This window comes from Sylvia atricapilla, chromosome 21 (assembly GCF_009819655.1).
Source record: "Sylvia atricapilla isolate bSylAtr1 chromosome 21, bSylAtr1.pri, whole genome shotgun sequence".
Taxonomy (NCBI): domain Eukaryota; kingdom Metazoa; phylum Chordata; class Aves; order Passeriformes; family Sylviidae; genus Sylvia; species Sylvia atricapilla.
Window position 1 is genome coordinate 8283960 of NC_089160.1, and position 19114 is coordinate 8303073.

Consider the following 19114-nt stretch of genomic DNA (forward strand, 5'->3'; position numbering starts at 1 on the left):
TAAATCTTAGGAAAAACTTAGTAGGAACGAGGACCGTACCTTTTATATTTATTATGCTAGAGAAAATTATGGAACAGTGCTCTCAGATTTTTAATCCTAGTTACTGACAGTCCATTTTGCCTCTAAAGAATGTTTGAAGCTTTATGTTATTATGTATACAAACATTATGGGACACAGTGCAGTGTAATTCTGAACTCGGTTGCTCAAGGAAAAATGTTTAAGGGCTCTTTATTATATGCAACTTGCTCTGCTAAGTTTTCTGCATGTCAGCTGTGCAATCAGAGTGTCTGCATAACAGTGGCAGTCATGCAACCTGTTGTGCTCTGCTCCCCTCTGTGTTTTACTTTATAAACAGTCTTTGTTGTACTACCAAAACTGTCTTACTGGCTGTTTGGAAGTGTATTTGCACCTTGTATATGTGAGCTAAACACAGAAGGAATCCTGGTTATTCTTAGTGCATCTGTTCAGAGTTTTCAGCGGCACAAGTTACAAGAGTAAAGTCAAGTAAAGCAGCAGCAGTTCTTGATCCCAGTTTTTTCATTAGATGTTTATGGGGCCTCCTTACTTTGGGACTGTTAAACTTTCTGGATAGAAATATCTCAGCCTGAATTTAGGCTCTCTGGAGTAGTTATTGGAGATTTGAAGATATAAGATTCCAAGGATTTTCTCTTCAGAATAGTCAGGATCTTTTGAAAGTGCTGCATGGGTGCTGTAAGGTGTTTAAATGACACCAGCTCTCAGGGGACTGTTTAATCTATAATGGAAATAATTTCTACAGTAGAGATGAATTGTTAGTGGCGAGTTTCCTGAGTTATAAATGGCAGTATTTTTGTGGTGCTGAATTGCACTGAGACTTCTGCTGTCCTGGACTAGCCAGCCCTCTAAGTGATGAAGATACTTAGGAAGGAACAAACTCTTTCAGGCTTCATTAAATATTTTATGTTTCTGTGTTGTACATGGTCCAGTTAGGGGGAAGTATTCTTATTCATATCAAAATCTCGTCGTTCTCAAGGTGTAGATTTTTGTGATTGAGAGCATTCATTTTTGTAATTCAGTGTGCTTTCTCCTGGAGGGTAAGGTGTGTGCTGTGATTTTATTGTGCTGTGGCTGCAGTAATATGTCAGCTCGTTTTTAACTCAGAGTGTGTTGTTTAGAAATACTTATTTCAGAATAAATTTGATTTGTGTGCCACCGTAAGGTTTATCCTTCTGGGATAATCTGAGTAACAAGAGAACTGGCATTGCAGCTGTCTGCCTTGGGGCAGATATTCCATTCATCTAGAAGTGGAAACAGACAAAACCCAACCAAAATGCTAGTGCCAGGAACTTACAGTTAGGAATCTCACATTTAGAAACCAAACACTTTTAATTCTTAAAAATATCTTGAAAATATATTATTGCAATCTTATTATGCATTTACAGTGAGATCTCTGAAAGATTAAACTTTGTCCTCTTTCAGTAATTTCTTTCGATTTGTATCCTGCTTGCAGAGATAAATATGAGGATCTTCAGTTTCGTTGTGGACATGAGGCTCTGCTTTGGTGAAATGATGTGACTAATGCACTCATTTCATTTTGAATTAATTATTTTTAAAAAGTAGCATGGTTGTCTTGTAGTTTGTAAGTTTGTTCAGTTTGATACATTTTCCTAAAAAAGTAAAGAAGCTGGTATTTATAAAATGTTCAACTTTTGAATTGCAGAAAAATGATCCCCCGTTTCAGCTCAAACTTCCTCCAAAGGCAGCTAGACCTGAAAAAGAAGTTGACCCAGAATATGAAGAGAAGATGGTGAGTGATTTCATGGCAAAACATTCTGCAGCTTTTTATGGCACTGTGGGACAGGATCAGCGCAGTTACAAGGAGTTACTGCAGCCTGGATGTGTCAGAAGGGAAAAACAGATCCAGGTTCATTTAGATGTCTGGGCTCATGTCGTGTTTCTCAGTGACTAACAGGCCAGGCAGTGGTAGTTCTGTTAAATACTGTCCCATTCTTCCAAGTATTTTTGTCTGCATGATTTTTGGAGTTGTAGCCTGTGGTTTTTGGCTGCTCAGGAGTTGTCAGGATTTTTTGTTTTGTGGTTTCTTTTTTAGTTATCCACACCCATCTGTGGTAATGGCATTTTATATTTAGAACTCTTCCCATTTTGTTTTGCATGTGTCTCTGCCAGTTTTATTTGATGACTCCTTGGGTCGTGTCAGAGGCATCCTTAAGCTACTTCTTACTTAACTGAAATACTGAAGCTGCCAGTTTCTCTCATATGAAAACATTAAGGCTTTAAATATTTAAATGCCCTGTAATATGTGTGCTATAACAGTGCCAAAGAGGATGTGTCCATGACACCAGTGCTGGAGAGGAGATGTAACAGGGTCACTTCTGTGTTACAAAGAGGTAAAAACCTGGAGGACATTTTGAGACTCTTTGACTGATATTTGTAGTCAGTTCTTGGTTTAAGCTTTACCTCTGTCTTGTATTATTTTTGACAGCTTTAATGCTAAATGGATGCCTAGTAATTACAGTATAAACTGAAAGGGCTGGATGTCACAGAAGTCAGGGAAGAATATAACTGTTAGACGTGGAAAATTGATACCTACATGTATGAATACCTAATTTCTAGCCAGAGGAAGAGCCACAGCAAATCTGATCTTCAAGAATGAGTTGAGCTAAACTTTTTTCACAGCAATATATGGTAACTTTCCAGCTTTCCTAAATTACAGTGTTAGTTCAGTTGTCTGAAGAGGCAAAGGATTAGATACAAAAAAATTTACCTTTTCAGTTGTGCAGTTGGGAGCTAGACCTTTAGTGTTTTATCAAAACATACTGCTTATACGAAGCCAATAATATTGCAGGCAGAAAATCATGTTGTGTCATTCAATATAGGTCCTTACCAACAATGATTATTTTCCCAAAACAATCGTGTATTATTTGTCAACAATGAATCCTCTAAATGGATTTGTGCCTTTACTGATGGTCATAAACATCAATGTCTCTACTTCCCCCTTCTAGAATTTCTTTTTCATAAAGCTTTTACTTGATATTCACACTTTATTCGGTTGTCAGGTTATTTACAGAGATAGTCCAGTAGCAGTGCAAGGTGGGGGGAGAGCAGTAATTTGTTTTTTGCCAGGAGATCTCTGTAGGGATGTTGTGTGTGCTGTGAAAGGAACGCAGTGCCCTGCTGTGGTGGGATCCTGCACTGCACACCAGCATCACTCTTCCTGCTCTTTGCTGGGTGATGCTGCTCCTGGGGGAGATTTGTAAGGGACCTGCAGAAAGGCTTTCTGTGGGTCAGGTATTTTCTGTTACGATGCTCAACTAAAGTTTCACTTGTATATCATGATCTGAGATCACAAGGAAATTGCCTGACATGGTACAGTGTTACATGATGCTTAGGTTTCTCGTAGAGAAACTGAACACAATTGCATTCTCTCAGATAGAATTTGCATTTTATCATATTTTTCTTAAAAATGACGTAGCCCTCTGAGTTGTCTAGCAGATGATCTTGTCAGTCTTTGCTATATAAATTGCTCTCATGAGTGAATTCTGTTCCTTAATAAAAATAGGCTTTTATGAAGAAAAGTTATCTATTTATTTTTTTTTTTTAATTCTCTTCTTCACTTTGGAAACTAGAAAGCAGATCGAGCGAAAAGGTTTGAATTCCTCCTGAAGCAGACAGAACTTTTTGCACATTTTATTCAACCTGCAGCACAAAAATCACCAACATCTCCACTGAAGGTCAAGCTGGGACGGCCACGGATGAAGAAAGATGAAAAACAGAGTTTGATTTCAGCTGGGGAGTATGTTTTATTTTTATTTCTGACTTCTCACAGGTTGAAACAAACATGTTAGACTTTTGAACATAATCTGTTTTACATAGAAATTGCACTTTCAGTAAATCCAGACAATTTCCTATTAGTGGTGTCTTAATTTCCTTACAAGCTGGGTGGTTTGAAAGCATCATCTGCTCCATCAACATAAGTGTGACCTTGGATCAGAAATGCACTTTTAAAGCAAGCTGCCTGATTCTTGCCATGTAAAGTGCTTTGCTCTGTGTTGTGGCAGAGCCTGCCCGTAGTGCCTCTGAGAGGTCTTGAAATAAACAGCTGGGGTTTTTTGAATGTTTGCAAAATGGCATTCTGTTTTAGAAATTTTAATTTTTTAATTTAGAAATTTTAATTTTTTTTAAAAAAATTGAATATGTGATTTTTCTGAACTTTGTAACTATCAAGTAATTCAGTCTAAGATGTGTCTTGTGTTAAAAAATGCCTCAGAGAACTCATGATATTGTCTGATTATAGTTGTGGCTCTGAAAGAGAGGGCTTCATATCAACCTTTCTAATTAAAGCTGGAATGACTCCTGAGGAATAACATATTTACAGGATGTGAGTTTGGTCAGGACACCAGAACATTGACACTGTGGGTCAGTGATTGCTTCTGTGGCTTGTCTGTGGAGTCTGTAGGAGTGTTGTGAAGTGGTTTTGTTCACACATCTGTGGTGGGCTCTGCCCTCAGGTACCGCCACCGGCGCACGGAGCAGGAGGAGGACGAGGAGCTCCTGTCTGAGAGCAGGAAAACATCCAACGTGTGCATCCGGTTTGAGGAGTCTCCTTCCTGTGAGTGTGGGGTCAAGAGTCCTGTGGTTTGATGTAATTCACCTCTGAGCAGATTGCAGTTAAAATTTTCTACCTAGAGTTAGTATTTTTCTACTTAGAGGAATCTTACATTTGCAGATGTGAAAGGAGGAACACTAAGAGATTATCAGGTTAGAGGTTTGAACTGGATGATCTCATTGTATGAAAATGGAGTTAATGGCATTCTGGCAGATGAAATGGTAAGCAGTAATCTTTTGGATTTTTTGTGGCAATTATTGAACAAAATACAGCATTGAAGTGCTTACAGTATTTCATGCATGTGCAGTAGCATGCTTCATTCTACAGCAGGCAGATTTTTTCAAATCAGAAATTGTAATGAAAGAAATTCTATTGCCAACGTTTCTCGTGTAGTTTGCTTTAAACAAATGGCAGAATTATATAGTAAGAAAATTGTTAGAAAGTATTTTTAATGGTGTTTCACTTCAGCAAGTTTCTTTTCCCCCTCTTTGTCAATGCAGGGGCTTGGGAAGACTCTGCAGACAATAGCTTTGTTGGGCTATCTGAAGCATTACAGAAACATTCCTGGGCCACACATGGTCCTGGTTCCAAAATCAACTTTGCACAACTGGATGAATGAATTCAAGCGCTGGGTTCCATCCCTCCGTGCTGTTTGCCTTATTGGAGATAAAGATGCCAGAGTAAGTGGGTTACATTTCAGGAGTGTATGCGTTATTGGGCAAAAAAATGCATTAAAGGATTTATATGCCTTGAAAAACAGAGGTGGGACAGAGGAGGGGAGGTATTTGGGGAAGAGAGAAGACAGTTGGGAGTGGACTATGTAAGTTGTTTTGATACACTTTAGTGGATTGTATTGTTGGACAAGTTAATTTAGAAGTTTTTTTCCCATTTTGGTTGTATGAACTGTATTTGAATTACAGAGAAATGATGCTGAAGAGCAAATAGTTAATTTTGAGTAGGAACAAATTTGTATTTTGCTTAACTCCAGCTCTCTCTGTGGCTAAAGTACCAAGGACTGTAGGCTTTTTTTACAGTAATTTTCAGTTACTGAGAAGATGTTTCAGGCTCTTTGTGTGCTGGTTGAGTACATCAGTGATCATGGTGTAGACAACTTTCCCTGAATGCCATAAAAACTATTCATATTTTATAAATATTTATTAATCCAGTTCTTCTGCTTTAGGCTGCATTTATCCGTGATGTTATGATGCCTGGTGAATGGGATGTTTGTGTTACATCATATGAAATGGTAATTAAAGAGAAATCAGTCTTCAAGAAATTCAACTGGAGGTACCTGGTAATTGATGAAGCCCACAGAATAAAGAATGAGAAGTCAAAGGTAAATTTGAGATTGTTTGGTACTTTGAAGTTAGCTCGATACAGAAGGATTGCATCTGATTGGAGCAGATTTGAAGTGTTAGGTGTGGTGGTTTTTTAAATAGCAGCAACAAGCTCTTGGGTGGTAAATATGAATTTCATAGTAGCTCACTGTCTCTAAGTTTAACTGCCACTGTTTTAGGTTTCAAAAGCTGATTCAGTGTGCTTTAGTGTAGATGATGCTGATAACTCTGTTGTGTTTTCAGCTGTCAGAGATTGTGCGCGAGTTCAAGACAACAAATCGATTGCTGCTTACAGGAACTCCTTTACAGAACAACCTCCACGAGCTCTGGGCATTACTCAATTTCCTTTTACCTGATGTCTTCAACTCTGCAGATGTAAGTTGATGTTTGGAATTACAGTGTTTAGATTGATTCCCAGGCTGCTGTCAGCAGAAGAGAAGAATGGCCAGCCTGGTAGGAGATGGACATTGTGCTCAACCTCAGGTTCAGGAAGAGCTCTGTGCCTTATTGTATACTAGTTATTTTACTGCACCTAGTTAAAACAGTGCATTCTGCTGGTGTGGATGAGGCTTCAGACCGTTAATTGCAAATGTAATACTTTGCATAATTCTTGAACTATTTAAAATTTGATAAAGCAATGAAATATCAAAAATATGAAGCATTCAAATAGGCGTAAGCCTTTTTTTTTAATTTAGAACTTGAGTAATCTTCTTTTACTGTTAACGTTTCTTTGTGCTTGTATTGCTTATGTTATTTTTGCTGTGCTGTCCATCTAATTTTCTTAAGGATTAAATTGGATTTTTTACTTCTTGCCTGACATAAGCACTTGGATGCTGCAGTGGTGAGCATGGAAGGTTGTTGTGTATTAATGGTGTAATGGTATTTTGTCTGCAGAATGATGCTCTTGACTCAAATGTAACAACATACCAGGGAGGTAGCACAGAATTGCAGGCTGATTTTTCTTTCACAGAAGTCATTTATCTCAAGGTTTATGTCACTCTCAGCTGGAATGAAAGAGTCAATATGTGTCTGTTAAAAGTACTGGTGATAAACTGTTCATATCAATTGTGCTGTTTCTCACCACAGGATTTTGACTCATGGTTTGACACTAAAAATTGTCTCGGTGATCAGAAACTTGTAGAAAGACTTCATGCTGTAAGTAATTAAAGCTATCATCACATGTCATCATTAGCATGCACGCTGTAAAAAAGAAAACCAGATTATTTTCCCCTTCATCTCAAAGTTGAAAAGATGAACATGAAGGTATTTAGTTACAGGAATGCCTAGCAGAATTTTCATGAGTTAAGCATTGGAGCTTCCCTTCACAGGTGCTATTTTTTGTGTTACTGTTTGAAGCAGACAAAATCTGAAAAGAAAACACGAAAATCAAGAATTTTAGATGTTTTTGAAACCATTTATTACTGTGTGTGAATAGCAGTCTAATACACATCATGCTAGTCTGAATAAAGGCATGCCTTTACCTTTCTTTTACTCTGCATGAGAAGACTTTTTTTTTTTTTTTTGCAGTAGCAAAAGAAGTCAGAGAAACTGCAACATGCATTGCTTATACTTGAAATGTTGGTGTGTTCTGTCCCTGCTAGTGGAAATGAAACAGAGCTTATGTTAAAAAGGAGTAGATTTTATAAACTTACAGGTTTGCCCTCTTCTTAAGGTAACAACTGGGATGATTATGGCAATCCTTATATAGGGATACACATACTTAAGTGTCAGTTTAGTCATTGCTAGACAATTTTGTTTTGCAGAATTTTTCTCATGGAGTCACCATGACAGCAGTAGATACTGATTAGTTCTGAATAAATTTCAGATAATTGAATCTGTTAATTTTGTATTTTGGCAGTCAATTTTATACGCTTATCTATGTAAAACATCTTAATTTGTGCAGGTTTTGAAGCCATTTCTCTTACGTCGCATAAAAGGTGAAGTAGAAAAAAGTTTGCCTCCAAAGAAGGAAGTAAAAATTTATCTTGGACTCAGCAAAATGCAGAGAGAATGGTGAGTTATTTACATGGAAGTAAGATCATTTTCTGGTAAACACTATAGCTCTCCATACTGATACTTTTTTCCATATAGTTGCATTGTTGAGACAGTCAGAGAAACTTAATTTATAGCTGTTTTAGGACTTTTGTAAAAGATGCACAAGTTTCAGAGAGCTCTGGAAGGGTAATGAAAAGAGCTGGGAGGAAAAAGGCAGAAACTTTTTTCCTTCCTTAAGTTTGTTTGAAAGAACAAATGCCTCCTAAGCTTCCTGCTTTGATGCAGCAAAAAGTCTTACCTGAAATTAAAATAAAACCTTGAGAAGCTGCATACCCAGAACAGATGAGAGACAAGGAGCTGGTCAGTGTAGCAGTTTCTGTCAAATTAGTGATATTTTTATTCCACTTTTTACTACTAAAATGAAATAAAATAATCCAGTGAATGACAGATCATTGTCATTTGCAAAGAGATTCCCTTTCATATTTAGGTATGAATTTAGAAATTCTTATTATCAGTCAGATGTTTTTGCCAAGTTTCATTATAATACAGCTCATTGTTATATAAACAAAGCCAACTCCCACTTCCAGAAATAAGAACTGGGATATTGCAGGGATTCATTCATTCAAATAAAACCCAGGACCTTGTTCAAAACTGTTGTTAAAACCTCAGGTATACCAGGATCCTTATGAAGGATATTGACATCCTGAATTCAGCTGGCAAAATGGACAAGATGCGTCTGCTGAACATCCTGATGCAGCTGAGGAAGTGCTGTAACCATCCTTACCTGTTTGATGGTGCTGAGCCTGGCCCTCCTTACACCACTGACACTCACCTCATCACCAACAGTGGGAAGATGTTAGTCCTGGATAAACTGCTGGCAAAACTCAGAGAGCAGGGTGAGTGGTGTTCGTGGGCAGCAGGGATCTGAATGCTCCTCGTGAGTTAAATTCTGTGATTTCAAAAATAGCACAGGTTTAGTCTTTTCTTGCAGCCAATATATTCATCACTTCCTGTGAGGTTTTTGTTGGAAGTTAATTTCTGTGGATCTTAACACAGGAAGGGAAAGAAGTCTTACAGGAAAGTCTTAGAAAACTAAAAATACGGAGATGCAGAAAAGAAAAGTAGAACCTCCCATCTCCTTTCTGTAAGAATTTCTCATGATAAGATTATTTCATCTATGCACATCCACTGGCACCAAATTTCCTTACAATGGCTTGAAGTATTTCATTTCTTTGGTTGTATATTTCTCCTGTATACATTATCAAATAATCTTCTTGAGTGATTAAATCACTACCAGAAAAGTAACTTCAGAAGAAAGACTTAACTAGACATAATATAGAATATTTAATGTATTCTCAGTCATGCTCTGTAGCAGCTCAGTGATAAGATGAACCTGAAAACATAAAATAAATGTCAAAACCTGCTGTGTTGTGTCAGGCTCCAGAGTTCTGCTCTTCAGTCAGATGACTCGCCTGCTGGATATTTTGGAGGACTATTGCATGTGGCGTGGTTATGAGTACTGCAGACTTGATGGGCAGACACCACACGAGGAAAGAGAGGTGGGAAAGTTGTATGCCAACAAGAAAAGCCTTTGGTTTAGGTTAATGAGTGATTATTTACATATATGTGTGTAGCCACTTCATTATTTAAAGTAGAAATACTACTGTTTTTAGAAGGTTGCTAAGGGTGTGTTTTTCCTAACAGTGAAGATCACAGTATGTTTCATTTGATCCTCAGCTGAATGAAAAAAACAATATATTGTGGAATCGGTACAGATTTTCTTATCTGTCCAGACATAGTTTTGTTCTTCACTAAAATTCTTTTTTTTATATATGTAAATTTAAAAGAGATTTAATTGGAAAGCCACCAACATAGTGGAAACTTGTTGGAAAGATCTGATACTTTAGTGACACTTTTTTTTTTTTTTTTAACTTCTTTCAGGAAGCAATTGACACATTTAATGCTCCCAACAGCAGTAAATTCATTTTCATGCTGAGTACCAGAGCTGGAGGTCTTGGAATTAATTTGGCAACTGCTGATGTGGTTATTCTCTATGATTCAGATTGGAACCCTCAAGTAGATCTGCAAGCCATGGTGAGTTAACTCTCTAATACACATTGTTTAAGTTGTCAATGTCCTATTTTGTGTAACTGTTTTCAGAACTTGAGTTTTTGCCATTTTCTTTACTTTTTGTATACACAAGAGAAAAAGTAAAGAAAATGCTTTAAGAAACAAAGGAATTGAATGAAAGGGCACGAACGGAATTTGTGGAGGAAATAGTAGATTTTTGAGTGTAAATATTTTCATAATGAGAGATTATTTTTATCATGTATAATATTGTTAATAGAAGTAGAGAATTATCCTGAATTCTGTCTTTTCAGAAGAGAACAGTAAATGAATAATACAGGACTGTTTCCAAAATAATAACAGATAATTAAAAGCATGCAGCCTTATATTCCTCTCATTTGGGGAGTTTATGCTTTTACTTTTTGCTTCTGCATAAGCATAAAGGCATTTGGTGGTGATGCTGGGAGGGGAAACTTTTGGGTTAAACCTACTAAAATCTTCTCTTTCTGACTGCTGAATGTAAAAAAACTAGTCTTTAATTTGTTTAATGTACAATAAAACTCATGTGATCCTTCTTGCATGATTAGGAGGGTGGGTATTTGTTCAGTGGTTTGCAATTCTTAATTTTCTTTTAATGCATTTCAACACATGAAATATTTAATATGAGTAGCTCATCCTTTAGATATGCATGTTGACTGCCAATAGTTGACCAACTTCCTGGAGCCTGTAAGTGTGATTTGTGAACTCCAGTAGGATTTTCAGGAAGAAATGAATACTATGCAGGAGAGTAAAAGATTTAGCAACTTGTGTTTAAAGACAGTCAGAAAATCCTGGTACCCACAGCTTGAAGGACAGCTGTTTAACTGGTTTTTTTGTTTAAAAGAACATGTTTTCAGAGAGGATAAACGCTAGTTTTGCTGCAAATGAGTACAGTGTGTCAGTCATAAACCTCCTTTGCTGGCTTGGGACAAGCGCAGTGTTGGAGCTGTGGCTGCAGGAACTCTGCACATGGAATTAAAGTGTTCAAGCCAGGGATGCAGAATATCAATACCTGTGTCAAGTGGGAATCCATTAGAAAGCAATACAAATATATGCATGTGTGTGCTGCTGTATGTGCACTTCCCAGCTGCAGCCTGGACAGCCACTCAGCTCATTTACAATGAGGGAAATACATTTATTGCTCTGCAACGACTCCAAAGTGTAATAGCCAGGGTATAACTAAACCTTAGAATACTGGTTTGACAGTGATCTGTGCCCTTGACTAGGCAAAGAACCAACAAGTACAATGCTAGTTTGAGGCTGCTGTTTCTGCAAGCTAACTTGTCTATTGCTTGTGAGTTCTTGTTGCTGAACACTCATTGATTTATGTTTGTTAGGACCGTGCCCATCGTATTGGTCAAAAGAAACCAGTACGGGTGTTTCGACTTATCACTGATAATACTGTTGAAGAGAGGATTGTAGAAAGAGCTGAAATAAAACTGAGGCTGGACTCTATAGTTATACAACAAGGTATCAACTGCTATCTATGTTTGTCTGCAACAGAATTGTTCAGTCCCTTAAAGTATGGTTAAATAGCTGTACAAATGTACAGTGGTAGAGAAAGCAGGCCTTGTGTATAATAGCAGTGTGCTAACTCAACCTGATTTGCAAGGTATTCATTTGTTCAGCTGAATTATCTTTAAATTGTTTGCCTAATTAATGTAGACATAGACTTAGAGTGAGTCTAAAAGAGGAGAGTAAACTACAGCTGGAGAGATGTTGCTTAGTTTTGTGATACGTTAAAAAGAAAATAAATAAAATCAGGGATGTTCCATGGCAGTTGAAATAATGATATACATGTTTCTTACCACGTAAAAATTAACTGAACAATAAAACACCCTTTATTTACTTTTGTTTAGAAGCACTTAGGGGAATAGTTTTTCAAAACTGAGGTACTCAAGCTGGGTTTTAAGGGTTGTTTGTATTGACTAAAGGGTGGGCTGCTGAAAGGATGATGGCCAAAATTTTGATAGCATAAGAAGAGATAGCGTAAGTGAAATTTTGGGACAGAAATTCAAAATTTGGGAAAAATAATCAGAAAATGGGGTTGAAATCAGTGATGTGAATGTAGAAAATGTCAAGCACTTCTTAGTGGTTATTATCGAATACTTTGTAATTTTTCATTTTGAGATAAGATTGCAATCCTAAAAGTTCAGCTGACTTTGTAAGAATTTGATCTTAAATGTAAAATTCAGATTATCTGATTGTGAAACGTTTTCTGTTATGGCTTTAGTCAAAATTGTTTTATTTATGGAAGTTCCTGACTTCCATTTATTCTCATCCTGAGTGAAATGTATTTTTTTTTTCCTGTATGGTTGTTCTGTTTTCCCTTTCTTGTTTTGTCAGTGAAGTAAAAAAAAAAAAAAAATCCACTGCTTGCCTGGTCCTGCTAAATCTCTCATATTTTAACTTTGAACACATTCCTTGTGATTTTAGGGAGGCTCATAGACCAACAGTCCAACAAACTGGCAAAAGATGAGATGCTGCAGATGATCCGGCATGGGGCCACGCACGTGTTTGCTTCGAAAGACAGCGAGCTGACAGAAGAAGATATAACCACTATTCTGGAAAGAGGTGAAAAGAAGGTTAGAGAACTGTTTAATATGGATTTCAAAAGACAATGCACTAAATGGAATGCGATCTGATGAAGTAAATCTATTATTACTTCACTATGTCTGCTATTTTAAATGACTTCAAAATATTTTGAAGAAGTAGAATTAGTGATTGTAATTATTTTTAAGGTTCATTCTGATCAGATTTTAATATGATAATAGATATTAATATGATAACAGATCTTAATATGATAATATCATAATATCATATACTTTGTGGTCTTTTTAGAAGAACATAAATTTAATGCCAACAATTCTTATAGACATAGTTTTTATGGAACTTCATTAGGTAATAGAGAGCTCTGTGAAAAAATGAGCTGCCATTTCAGCTCCAAGGAGGTGAACATAAGTTTAATTTAAATTTTACAGTTGTAGGACTACATCCTGGCATAATAAATTTAGTTTCATGGAGAGTCTTGAAGCCAAATTGCTCTAAATTGAAAAGGACGGTGGGTATTTCTCTTTGGAAGAAAATGTAAGTAGAAGTCAAAATCAGAAAAAGATGTTGAGAATGTTGTAGTAATGATGAAAGCTGTTTCTTCAGATAAGATACTTTTAGGCTCACTCCAGCTATTTTATCTTCCTCTGTTTTTAGACAGCTGAAATGAACGAACGATTGCAGAAAATGGGAGAGAGCTCCCTACGAAATTTCACTATGGACACAGAGATGAGCTTGTACAACTTTGAAGGTGAAGATTACAGAGAAAAACAAAAGGTAATGTTTTTGTAGCGTTTAAGAGTTCAATTTAGAGATGCAAGCATAAAAGCCACAAGTTAATTTTAAGTGCTTAAATACTTGTCATAATCAGCTATAATTTCTAGTTTATTTTTGAGCTCTGTTGTAGCATCCAAATTATTGAGCCCTATCACTAGATTTGCTGTGCAAAATCACATTCCTGTTTTGCAGTGCCACATTAGTCATTATTCTTGTGACTTTAGGGAAGCAAACAGTTACTTAAAGTATCTTTTTCTTCTGTTCTGTGTGAAGCTGAGCATGATGGAATGGATTGAGCCTCCAAAAAGAGAACGCAAAGCCAATTACGCAGTGGATGCTTATTTCAGAGAAGCCCTCCGTGTCAGTGAGCCAAAAGTCCCAAAGGTGAGAAGCTGACAAGTTATGGAAGAGTTTTATGTTGTTCTTTTCCCCTCCTGTCCCATGCTGCAGCCCCTGCTCTACCCCTGTATATTTACAAAGTCATAGATTGCCACTGCAGAAGAGTTAAGCTTCTATCATGTTGATGTATCTGTTTTTCAAGGCTCCACGACCTCCAAAACAACCAAATATTCAGGATTTTCAATTCTTCCCACCACGGTTATTTGAACTTCTGGAAAAAGAGATTCTGTATTATCGTAAAACTATTGGATATAAGGTAATGGATTTTTTTTTTTCTTTTCAAATCAATGAAATGCATGATGAACTCAACTTAAATCCAGTCCTGTTCTTGGGAGGAGCAATAAGATCTGAATCTAGGTGGAACACGTTTGGTAACTTGTACACATTAGTACTTTTAGAATGCAATCCCTGAAATAACATTGCTTTTTGATACTTTTTGATAACTACTGCTTTTTGATACCCCTGATTTTAGGTCCCCAGGAATCCTGACCTTCCAAATGCAGCTCAGGTACAAAAGGAGGAACAGAAGAAGATAGATGAGTCTATGCCTCTGAATACTGAGGAAAGTGAGGAGAAAGAAAAGCTTTTAACACAGGTAAAATAAAATCAGCTGAAGTATTTAATTAAGTTTTTGCTAGTATGGAATATAAATAATGGTAAATACACACAGAAAAGCTATGCTGATATTGTTGAAAGAAGAACACACACATGATGTAATGATTTTGATTTGTTTTGCTTTGAGGGACCTTTCCTGTCCTTGAACAAGTTTATCTACTGTTTATTTCCTTGAAAGTCCTTGAACATTTGAGGCAGCAGCTTGTATAGTGGATGTGCTACCCAGCAATGCATGCAGTAATCCAATCAGTGGACTACTTCTTCATGCTTAAAGCTTGCGGTTTTTTATTTTTTAATCAAAAAGGGTTTGAATCAGGACAAGCCTGTGTCAACACACATGGTGTTTTTGCAGGTGTCTAAGGCATGTCACATCCATTAATTTTGTCCTAGTTGAGTTGTTAGGCGTGTTGTTTTTATTCTGGGACTGAACTTCTGTCACTGACTAGTTTCTTGACCTTTTAGCTGATTATCCTGCTGAGTGGGCTTATTAAAAGCTGATTGTTAAGGAGAAAGGTGTTGTCTCAAAGTCACAGGATTCTTTGATTCAGAAAATTTTCTGTAAAAGAATTGAGGATAGTGTACGTTGGAAGAAAATGGCAAGGTCACAGTTTCACTATTAATTTCACCTATCTATAGCAGAAGAAATATTTAAGCTGGTGCTGATGTGCATATCAGTACTACTGTTAATGATTAAAAAGAAATAGTTGTATTGTGTATGTTAGACTGACTCTGAACATGCTGATTGTGGAGTGAGCTTATTCAGCTGAGGAACTGACACAATTCTTGTAAATGCGTTTCTGTGATGAAGGAAGCTCAGTGCACTACAGATTATTGCCCAGGCATGTGATTGTTTTGTTTGTTCTTGGCAGTTTCTGCTTTCCCTGTCTTTAAATTGTGATGTCTCTTTCTTAGGTGATGTTTTTTGTGCATTGCACCTCGCTTGTTCAGTTTGGGATTGATTTCTTTGGTACATAACAAATTCTGTTTGACAGCGCTTTAGAGTTTCCATTTGATTGCATCTTTTTAGACTTTAGAGATCTTTTTTTGACATCCTTGTGCTTTCATCCAGCTGTTTGTCTGCTTCCAGGTTTGTTAAATGTCTGAAGTAGGAGCTCTTGCTTTAGATACTTGTGCTGACACTTGCAATGCTGCACCTTGTACTTCTCTGAAGTGTGCAGCTTGTATCTGCAGAAGGGTGGCTGTCACAGCTTGTTTCTTTGGAGAAATAGCACAAAGACCTTAAAAAGAAAAGGATAAAAAGCTCTTACTAATGCATGTGGAGTCATGCCCAAAAATAACTCTTTAGACTTTTAATGATTCAGTAATAAGCCCTGGATAACTCAAGTTTATGGAAATCCTGAAAGACCATTAGCCATTCTAGTTATGGGTTGGTGCAGAGGAGCAAATGGTACATAAATAAATCAAAATTTTGGAAAATGCTTCCCTTCCTGCCTGATACCACCTTCCTGATTTCTTTTTGCTTACAGGGTTTTACAAACTGGAATAAAAGAGATTTTAACCAGTTCATTAAAGCTAATGAGAAATACGGTCGTGATGATATAGACAATATTGCCCGTGAGGTGGAAGGGAAGTCACCTGAGGAGGTTATTGAGTACTCAGGTTTGTGATATTTTGAAATATATTTATTTTTTATTTTTGCTATGTGCTCTTTCAGAATTACAAGATAGAGAATTTGGATGCCTTTATGAATTTTTTTTTTTTTTGTTAAAGCATGCCATTTTTTTTTCAGAAGACTAAATTCTATTAAAAAGATTGATTTTTGCAGCATATAACTGAGACCTCCAGCTGCCTTTAGCCCTTCTTGGTCAAGATTTAGAATTTGACATAATTAATTTTCACTGACAACATGGAGTTGTGAAATCATGAGTTTCCTTTATAGTGCCAATGTGATTCTTCATGCTGTGTCTCAATTTTACCTACTACACTGTATCTTTGTCTTTTGTATTTATACAGTGCTTTTGAGATTTCTTCCTCTGTCAGCCTTGGATATAATTTTACTAAACACCTTCATAAAATCAACTTCGCAATGTTCTTCCTGTAGTTAAAAAGAAAGAGCTCCACAAGAGTTCCTTTCAAAGTGCTGAATGTATTTTACAATTCATTATGTTGCATGTAAATTTTGTTAGGATTTTTACTAAGCCTTTGCTTACAGTTAACTTTTAAAGATACTGAATAAAGAGGCAGTGCAAGCATCATTTTTGGATGGCATAGTAAACTGGAGAGCATTAGCTCACTGTTTAAGATTTAATGGAAAGACAAGCTAAATTTTTTTTTTCCTGAGTATCTTGACAGTAAAGCCATAAGAGCAGAGGAAAAGATTATATTCAACAATTTTGTTTTGTTTTTAGCTGTTTTCTGGGAACGTTGCAATGAACTACAGGACATTGAGAGGATTATGGCTCAAATTGAACGAGGAGAGGCAAGAATTCAACGGAGGATCAGTATCAAGAAAGCCCTTGACGCCAAAGTAATTATTCCAGGGTTTTTGTTTTCTGTAGCTGACTTATTTCAAAAAATTCTTCAGAAAAGGAATAATTGGGGATGAGAGCTCTGTCTTTTTATGTAGTATACAATCTAGCAGTGATCCCCAGTATCATGTAACAATTCCTTGATGTACCATTGTACGTTTATTACCCCTTATTTTTTTGTGCTCAGATTGCAAGGTACAAAGCACCTTTTCATCAGCTGCGTATTCAGTACGGAACAAACAAAGGGAAAAACTACACGGAGGAGGAGGACAGGTTTCTGATCTGCATGCTGCACAAGATGGGCTTTGACAAGGAGAACTTGTACGAGGAGCTGAGGCAGTGCGTGCGCAACGCGCCTCAGTTCAGGTTCGACTGGTTCATCAAATCCAGGACTGCCATGGTGGGTACCCCTCACGGGGTCTGGGGGCTGTCGTCTTCTTTTTTGTTAGCTCCACCTCTTAAAATTGGTTTAGGAGCCAAATGCTGAAAGAGTAACTCTGGGGTTTATTTTAATTTCTATTTCTTTTAAAGTAACCTTTTTTCTTAGTACAGAAAAAACACAATACAACTGGTTCATCAAATCCAGGACTGCCGTGGTGTGTACCCCTCACAGGGACTAGGGCATCGCATCTCCATGTGATGTATTAACCTGTTCTCCTTTATTAGCACCACCATGTAAAATCTGTTGAGGGAACAAATGCTGAAAGAGTAATGTTACAGTTCTGCTTGCTTTATCTTGGCTGAGGTTAGGGTTAGGGTTAAATTGGCTGAAATATTAAGTCTCCAGGGTTCCAACAGAGTAACTTTGCGTTTTATTTTAATTTCTATTTTTTAAAGTAACCTTTTGTCTTAGTACAGAAAAACCACAATACAGCTGGTTCATCAAATCCAGAACTGCCATGGTGGGTACCACTCATAGGGTACCACTCAAGGTGTAACATGAGGAGTATCTTGTTCTTTTTTGTTAGCACCACCTCATAAAATTTGTTTAGGAGACAAATGCTGAAGGAATAACTTTGGGTTTTATTTTTATTTCTGTTTTTTTAAGTAACTTTTTGCCTTAATACAGAGGAAACACAATACAAGTGAAACAGATTAGAAAACCTGCCAAACTGAAGTCCCAAGTTACCTGAAGGGATTAATGCAGAGGTAGACTCGACTTACAAATATCCTTGTTACTTTTATTTCAAACCTAGTGTTTTACCAAACAGTGTCTCTTAAAATATCGCCTTTTTAGAGTTGTTGGATAATATTAAAGACTGAAAGCATCTGAAGAATATACTTGGAGAAGGAAGCAGCTTTTCCAATATGGTATTTAATTTCTAACAGCATGAGAAAAGTTAGTGATTCACATAGGAATTAATCATAGGTTTAAAATGTGCTTTGTAGTTGTGAATGTGTGGATTATCCCATGCAAGTGCTTAAATTTCTTTAAGTATACTTTACTGGAAACTTTGTTTGTGTTTAGAGAATATAATACAAGGTCAATAGCAAGTAGACTAGTACTCAGAATTTTAGAGCAGAGCCATTCATTTTTAATTTAGTCATTAAGCAGGAGTTGATAACACTAATAGAAGCCTTAGTGGTTGCAAATATTAATGTTTGTAGGTATCAACATTAGAAAATGGGAGTCTTTCAATGATAAAAGGCTGTTGGATCTGCCCTGACGTTTTTGCTCAGTTCTTTCGACCTGTTTGTCTTTATCTCCTGACCTCAGGATTTGTTTGTCTGAGAGAATGTTCTTTCAGAGCTCTGGGTACTGTACTAAGAATGAATAAAACGTAAGATAAAATATTCAAGATGTGTATTTGAACAGGTGGGTATATTTGCTTTTCCCAGTACTACTTGGAATTATGCAATACACTTTTTACTTGATATTTCAGCATTTGAAGTGTTTCTGGCTAGGGCAGGAGTTAGCCCTTAATTAAAAAGAATTACAAGTATTTCTTACTAAAATGTCTGTTTGAAGAAATACTGGAGTTTAAAATTATGTCCATAAAGAGAGAAGCCTGCAATATTTAGTACATTAAGAAGCTTCTTTTAAGTTATCTAATGCAGGAATCTATTTAAATAAATCATAGAAATGGGTACTAGAAATTAAAAATGTAGCTCAGTGTTTAATATTAGTTGATATGTAGTTGTCAGGGGTAGAGTTAAATATTCAATTTAAGTCTTGCAGATCCTTATGTTCAGTATCTATTTTTTTAAAGGGGATAGAAATATGTTCTGTGGTGTCTTAA

The 19114-nt window shown here is 36.6% G+C and overlaps 1 protein-coding gene across 1 annotated transcript in view; it reads left to right on the top strand.

Moving 5' to 3' along the window:
- Positions 1 to 19114, top strand: part of LOC136370606 (probable global transcription activator SNF2L1) — a 28261-nt gene that overhangs the window by 865 nt on the left and 8282 nt on the right. The window contains exons 2-22 of the mRNA XM_066334116.1: positions 1700 to 1786; positions 3627 to 3793; positions 4509 to 4609; positions 4727 to 4827; positions 5107 to 5286; positions 5787 to 5942; positions 6187 to 6318; positions 7030 to 7098; positions 7847 to 7956; positions 8608 to 8834; positions 9376 to 9497; positions 9880 to 10032; positions 11382 to 11514; positions 12481 to 12629; positions 13252 to 13371; positions 13645 to 13755; positions 13913 to 14026; positions 14243 to 14365; positions 15873 to 16005; positions 16755 to 16873; positions 17062 to 17274. Of these exons, the coding sequence (XP_066190213.1) occupies positions 1700 to 1786; positions 3627 to 3793; positions 4509 to 4609; positions 4727 to 4827; positions 5107 to 5286; positions 5787 to 5942; positions 6187 to 6318; positions 7030 to 7098; positions 7847 to 7956; positions 8608 to 8834; positions 9376 to 9497; positions 9880 to 10032; positions 11382 to 11514; positions 12481 to 12629; positions 13252 to 13371; positions 13645 to 13755; positions 13913 to 14026; positions 14243 to 14365; positions 15873 to 16005; positions 16755 to 16873; positions 17062 to 17274 (2820 nt within the window). The remainder of the gene's footprint in view (positions 1 to 1699; positions 1787 to 3626; positions 3794 to 4508; positions 4610 to 4726; positions 4828 to 5106; positions 5287 to 5786; positions 5943 to 6186; positions 6319 to 7029; positions 7099 to 7846; positions 7957 to 8607; positions 8835 to 9375; positions 9498 to 9879; positions 10033 to 11381; positions 11515 to 12480; positions 12630 to 13251; positions 13372 to 13644; positions 13756 to 13912; positions 14027 to 14242; positions 14366 to 15872; positions 16006 to 16754; positions 16874 to 17061; positions 17275 to 19114) is intronic.